This window comes from Sinocyclocheilus grahami, unplaced genomic scaffold (assembly GCF_001515645.1).
Source record: "Sinocyclocheilus grahami isolate Dianchi unplaced genomic scaffold, SAMN03320097.WGS_v1.1 scaffold1460.1, whole genome shotgun sequence".
NCBI classification, from domain to species: domain Eukaryota; kingdom Metazoa; phylum Chordata; class Actinopteri; order Cypriniformes; family Cyprinidae; genus Sinocyclocheilus; species Sinocyclocheilus grahami.
In genome coordinates, this window is record NW_015506639.1 from 441,070 (window position 1) to 447,019 (window position 5,950).

A 5,950-nucleotide genomic window follows, 5' to 3' on the forward strand; every position below is an offset into this window, starting at 1 on the left:
TCTCTTTCTCTCTTTCTGTACTGAGTTAAACTTTAACCCTTTCCTATACCAACTGTATGTGTGTGTGTGTGTGTGTGTGTGTGTGTGTATGTGTATGTTAGACCAGTTTATGTGTTTATGTAGGATGTTAGACCAGTTTATGTGTTTATGTAGGATGTTAGACCAGTTTATGTGTTTATGTAGTATGTTGGACTAGTTTAAGTGTTTATGTAGTTAATAAAACCTTACTTGTATCACACTTGACGTGTTCATTGTTTGCTCATAACCGGAGTCACTAATCATGCAGATTTATGCTACAAGCTTTGTAGAATTGTACAGTAAGAAAGTTATTTCCCTTAACCAGGAAATTAATGTTCTTAGAATTGACAAGACAGTTGACCCTGAGAGGTCAACTAAATATCTACAGCGGATCTAAAATATGAATAGTTAATTATAACTAGTTATGGTTAGTTATTCATATTTCCTGTTGTGAGCTGATTCGTTACACTTATTTTAAAACGTTAAAGCCTTCTTATAGATCTTTGTCACTTATACTCGTTTGGTCTTCATTCATGAATTTGTTTTCTTTTCAGCCAAGTCTCGTATGGTTTCCATGGTACTTTGAATGCAGTGGGTCAATGCACTAGGGCTGCAGCTTTGAGGCCTCCGCTTTATACACCAGGGATCTCAGTCTAAAGCAATTAATGGCACAGATCCACAGCTCTACCACTGAAATTGAATGAAAAAGGGGATAAACTAACTTTTCTACAAATATTGCTAAATGTTATAATAAACAGAATAAGCATTTCATATTCAGGTTATTAATTCACAACTGCTTCAGGCTTTCACACATTCATATATCAACTGGGCAAAAGGCCTGAATGATGATGTATTTAACTCTGCTTATTAGATAATCACTTGGATACTAAACTCAATAACTTTCATATAGCTTCTGAAAAAAAAAAACTATTGTTAATTTGGTTATAGATTAAGTGATTAAAACATGTTTAGACTGAATATCAATTTGCATTTTGTTTGCATTATTATGTAAGTTTGTTTTGAGAACTGGTTGAAAGGATGTAAATAATTTTAGTTAATTTTATAGATATGTCAAACATGTCTAAACAATCAGACACTTTGTGAAGTGACTGCATTTAATTTAATTATTAGAAATTCCGACAATTGTAAAATATTTCGAAATGTTATTTCAGAACACCAGTATATAATGCATCACATGCCCTTTCTTCCAAGTTCCCTTCAAAGAAAAACATAAACATTATCTGTACGGTTTCAAAAGTTCACTATAGTATTAACTTCGATTATTTCATTAGTACATAGTGTTATCCCGTAGGAATACAACAGTTGGTATTTAGTTTTAAATTCACTTTTCTCGTTTTATTTCCAATACCTCAGTAAAATAAAAACAAATCAATTATTTACATAAATTCTAAAACATATATTAATTTAAACGTTTGTTTTTATGCTGCCTTTGTTCTGTTTGTAAATGCTGTGCACATCTGGCATCCGGTAGATTTTTATTTTCAGTTTTAACACAAATTTGCAATAAGCAGAAAAATTGATAAACAAGCGCTGTTGCCACCTGCTGGATGCTTAAGCAAATGACAGACCTTTAAAAAAAAACAGTTGTACCGACAAGGGGGGGCACAGTCACAAACAATCACGAATTGTGACAGCAGGGGGCGCACCAATCATGCAGTGTTATATGAGAGAAAAAAGGAAGCCCACGTGTTATGGTTTGTTCAGGGCCCCACACAGCATCACAGAAAATTTAACCTATAAGGTTTCTCAGGAATACACTTCATAGCTTAGACTTTCTCTGGAGATGGCCAAATTCAAATTTTTTTTTATTAAAAGTACTATGTAAATCTAGTTTGTAATTTGAATAACTCATAACATGATGTCACAATATTAATGTATAAAACTTAACCTCACCAATGTACTCTCTCTCTTTGCAGTCGCATTCAATGTCAACCTGCAGCCTTTCATCCGCATCCTGAAATGCAGATGTCACCACAGGAGACGGCCAGGTTGGAGAGCGTACAACTACCAGGGTGCGCACATCAACTCCTTCTACTCACGGCAGGACTCAAAGGACTCTGTGAACTATGGTAGTTACCTAAATGGGAGCCAGAGAACCCTGTCCTCTGCCAGCCCCAGCCCTAGTTATCATACCAAAGGCCTGTCGCATTTCCAGGAGGATAGACCCAGACATGCCCGGAGCAGGACACCTTCTGTGTTATCTGAGAGTATTTTGGATCATCATCTTGAGCCTGTGGAGGAAGATCCAACCCAGTCTGTAGGCAATCCGGATCAGGATGGTATCAGAAATTGGCCTCAAGAACAATTGAAAGAGTAGGAATGACGAACTAGTGGCACAAGTCTTTTTTTAATCGCCTTAAGTATTTTCGTGGTCAAGAATAATGCAAAGAAATCATATTTATTTTTAATCTAATATACAACTTGGCATTAGTGTACAGCACAGTGTGAATACTTTGGCATTCTCTAACAAACGCAACATTAATGCAATTTTGCTGAGCATTTTTCATTAATTTCCAATACTAAAGTTGTATAGTTGGTATTAAGATAATGTATACAGTAAACTTAAAACTTGTTCTTGCAAAACTAACTTTTTAACCAAAACTGACTTTTATTTATCATAGATGATTAACAAAGGACATTAGACTGAATTTATGAGCAAAGGGAAGCTCATAAATTTAGCTAAAGGGTTAAGCTAACTTACTGGATTGAGAAAATAGTTCTCACATCTCAAGAATCTCAGAGCAGATTATTTATTTATCATCAACAGATGAATTTCAGAGCCTCTTCACTGGATATAGACAATGCACTGTACATTTTATTTGTTACAAAGTCAGGCAACTCAATTAAACTCCTTAGGAAAAGGTGAGAACCGGAGATCAGTTTTCTCAATACGGCCTTGAACATTTCACATGAGGAATGTAAAACAAGACTGCAAAAATACACATGTATACAACAGTCTTTGAACAGAATCAACCTTTGACATTCTCAAGCTGCAATACAAGAATTATTTGAATAGTGTAATTAGAAATGTCATGATCAGTTTACTGTCCAAATCACTCAAACACTGAATCCAAAGAAGAAACATGTGTAAGTAAAAAATAAATAAATTACACTTAAGATTTAGTAACTGCAACCCAACATAAAAAGGCAAACAGAATATGAAAGAAAAATATTCATAATTTAACTGAATACACTTCCCATCCCCACCAGCAAAAGATCAGTTAATAGTACACTGACATTTAAAAAAAAAAAAAATAGAACATGGCTCTGTTTTTATACACTGTACAGTTTTGTAAATACAATATTCCTCTGATTAAATCCTTCTATATACTAATCTGAAGGCTTTTAATTTCCCCCACAACATTGTGTGAAAGGTCAGATCCCAGGACTTTTGTTTTTGTTTGTCTGTCTCTTCTGATGAAGATCGGAATTTGATAAAGATTCAGACTGTTGCAGCATCTGAAATTAAATTATAGCATGAACAATTTAAGAAAGGATATTTAATATAAATTGAATGATATGAAAAATTTAAAAGAACTATCAAAAAAATACTCACTGTTTAAAAGGCTCCTTAAACAACAAACTTATTCTTGGTGGTGGAACCACTTTTGGTGGCTGTGTCTGCATGTGACTGGTATCCAATGATGACTTTCGAAGGCACACCTAATCTTTCCTTATACACATGCCTGTGAATAGACAAAAAAAGCACAAATTTACAGATAGATCCAAGAAGTAACATAAGGTTCGGGGTTAAGGCTGCTCTGTGCCTGCTGAAAATTCAGTGTTAATGCACAATGCTGCATAAAAGCCAGACTAAATTATGCCTGCTCAGACCCACCTCAGTTGCTAGTCGCTAGTACATATACAGTTGTAATTGCTGTGGAAATACATTTATTCCACCTCTGAGCAGCATTAAACAGTCTGGGTAAATAAATGCCACCTAAACACCACCTTTGCAGTGTAAAGTTGGCAATAATCTACCTAGTGTTTTACCTAATAACCACAAATGAAAAGAAAGCAAAAATTATAGTCACAATGAAATGCAAGTAGCAGCAGATCTTTTCTTCTGTATTGTGACATACATCCAAGTGTAACAGATTATCGGAAAGGAAAAGAAAAAAAAAACGTAGGGCTGGGACTTGGTTCTATGCATAGGTTGTTTACTGGATTTTGAGTTGTGGGCGTTGCACTCCAAAATCGAGGTAGATGAACACGAGCTTGAAAGAACAAGATTTAAGTGGCCTGCGTGGACTAAACGATTTTTACCCTATGTGTACAACAGCATCTTTGTTCTCGTAGTCTGTTGTCCATATTGCTATTTTGTCTCCCTTTGTTCGGATGTTGACGACAGCACCACAGACGTCGTCACTGTGGTCATCAAATGATTCTCCCACAAGGCACAAAAGCTGGAAAACAAAACCAGAATTGAGAGAGAGAACATACCCTACTATCAATTTTGCAGCTAATGCAGTTACACCGACTGGACAGAGTATGGACTTACCGTCTCCAACCAGAAGCGGTCCAGGTCGGCTCTACGCTGCTGTTTGGACAGGGTAATCAGCCAGCGACCGCCCCGCTTGTTTCTCTCATCTTCCCACATGGGCTCAATGCCATCCTGCTCCAAAAAGAGCACACAGATCATTTTAGATGATTTCAAAATGTTTGGCATAACGTTATAATGCTATATTGTGGCTTACCTTGAAGAGGGAGTAGTCACATCCTGACATTAAGTTACTTGAGAACTGAATGTGATTGTATAACCTGGGGAATCAAAACCTCTGTTAGTGCCACAGTGTTGCTTACAACTCTCAGTCTGTTTATTTAATCAATGGCTGGTGAATCTATCATGGTGTCTGTGCTGTTTCAATTCTCTCATTAACACTTACGCCCAGAAGTCTTCCACTGTGTCAAACTTTGAGATGAGACGGAGATTAGCTTGCCATGTTTTGCTTTTGTCATTTTTAAAGAACCAAAGAGCCCATCTGTCAAAATAAAAACCCTTGATAACTCTTCCAGATATTTAGCCAGATATTCCATATACAGTATCTCACAGACGTGAGCACACCCCTCACATTTTTGTAAATATTTATATATTTTCATGTGACAACACTGAAGAAATGACACTTTGCTACAATGTAAAGTAGTGAGTGTACAGCTTGTATAACAGTGTAAATTTGTTGTCCCATCAAAATAACTCAACACACAGCCATTAATATCTAAACCGCTGCCCACAAAAGTGAGTACACCCCTAAGTGAAAATGTCCAAATTGGGCCCAATTAGCCATCTTCTCTCCCTGGTGTCATGTGACTCGTTAGTGTTACAATGTCTCAGGTGTGAATGGGGAGCAGGTGTGTTCAATTTGGTGTTATCGCTCTCACTCTCTCATACTGGTCACTAGAAGTTCAACATGGCACCTCATGGCAAAGAACTCTGAGGATCTGAAAAAAAGAATTGCTGCTCTACATAAAGATGGCGTAGGCTATAAGAAGATTGCCAAGACCCTGAAACTGAGCTGCAGCACGGTGGCCAAGACCATACAGTGGTTTAACAGGACAGGTTCCACTCAGAACAGGCCTCGCCATGGATGGATTGGCCAAGCATGTCTCCAGACCTAAACCCTATTGAGCATCTGTGGGGCATCCTCAAACGGAAAGTGGAGGAGCGCAAAGTCTCTAACATCCACCAGCTCAGTGATGTCGTCATGGAGGAGTGGAAGAGGACTCCAGTGGCAACCTGTGAAGCTCTGGTGAACTCCATGCCCAAGAGGGTTAAGGCAGTGCTGGAAAATAATGGTGGCCACACAAAATATTGACACTTTGGGCCCAATTTGGACATTTTCACTTAGGCGTGTACTCACTTTTGTGGCCAGCAGTTTAGATCTTAATGGCTGTGTGTTGAGTTATTTTGAGG

At 37.4% G+C, this 5,950-nt stretch overlaps 1 protein-coding gene and 1 pseudogene across 1 annotated transcript; one reads left to right on the plus strand and one right to left on the minus strand.

The window, feature by feature from the left end:
• Positions 1–2,617, plus strand: part of LOC107570447 (alpha-1A adrenergic receptor pseudogene) — a 10,114-nt pseudogene extending 7,497 nt beyond the window's left edge.
• Positions 2,618–2,780: 163 nt separating this feature from the next.
• LOC107570449 (eukaryotic translation initiation factor 4E-1A-like) lies at positions 2,781–5,004 on the minus strand. Its single transcript, XM_016256682.1, has 6 exons — positions 4,926–5,004; positions 4,737–4,800; positions 4,541–4,654; positions 4,306–4,445; positions 3,608–3,725; positions 2,781–3,498 (listed from the first exon to the last, which is right to left on the minus strand). The coding sequence occupies exons 2-5, from the start codon at positions 4,764–4,766 to the stop codon at positions 3,611–3,613; spliced, it is 399 nt and encodes a 132-aa protein (XP_016112168.1). The 5' UTR covers positions 4,767–4,800; positions 4,926–5,004; the 3' UTR covers positions 2,781–3,498; positions 3,608–3,610.
• Positions 5,005–5,950: the final 946 nt, after the last annotated feature.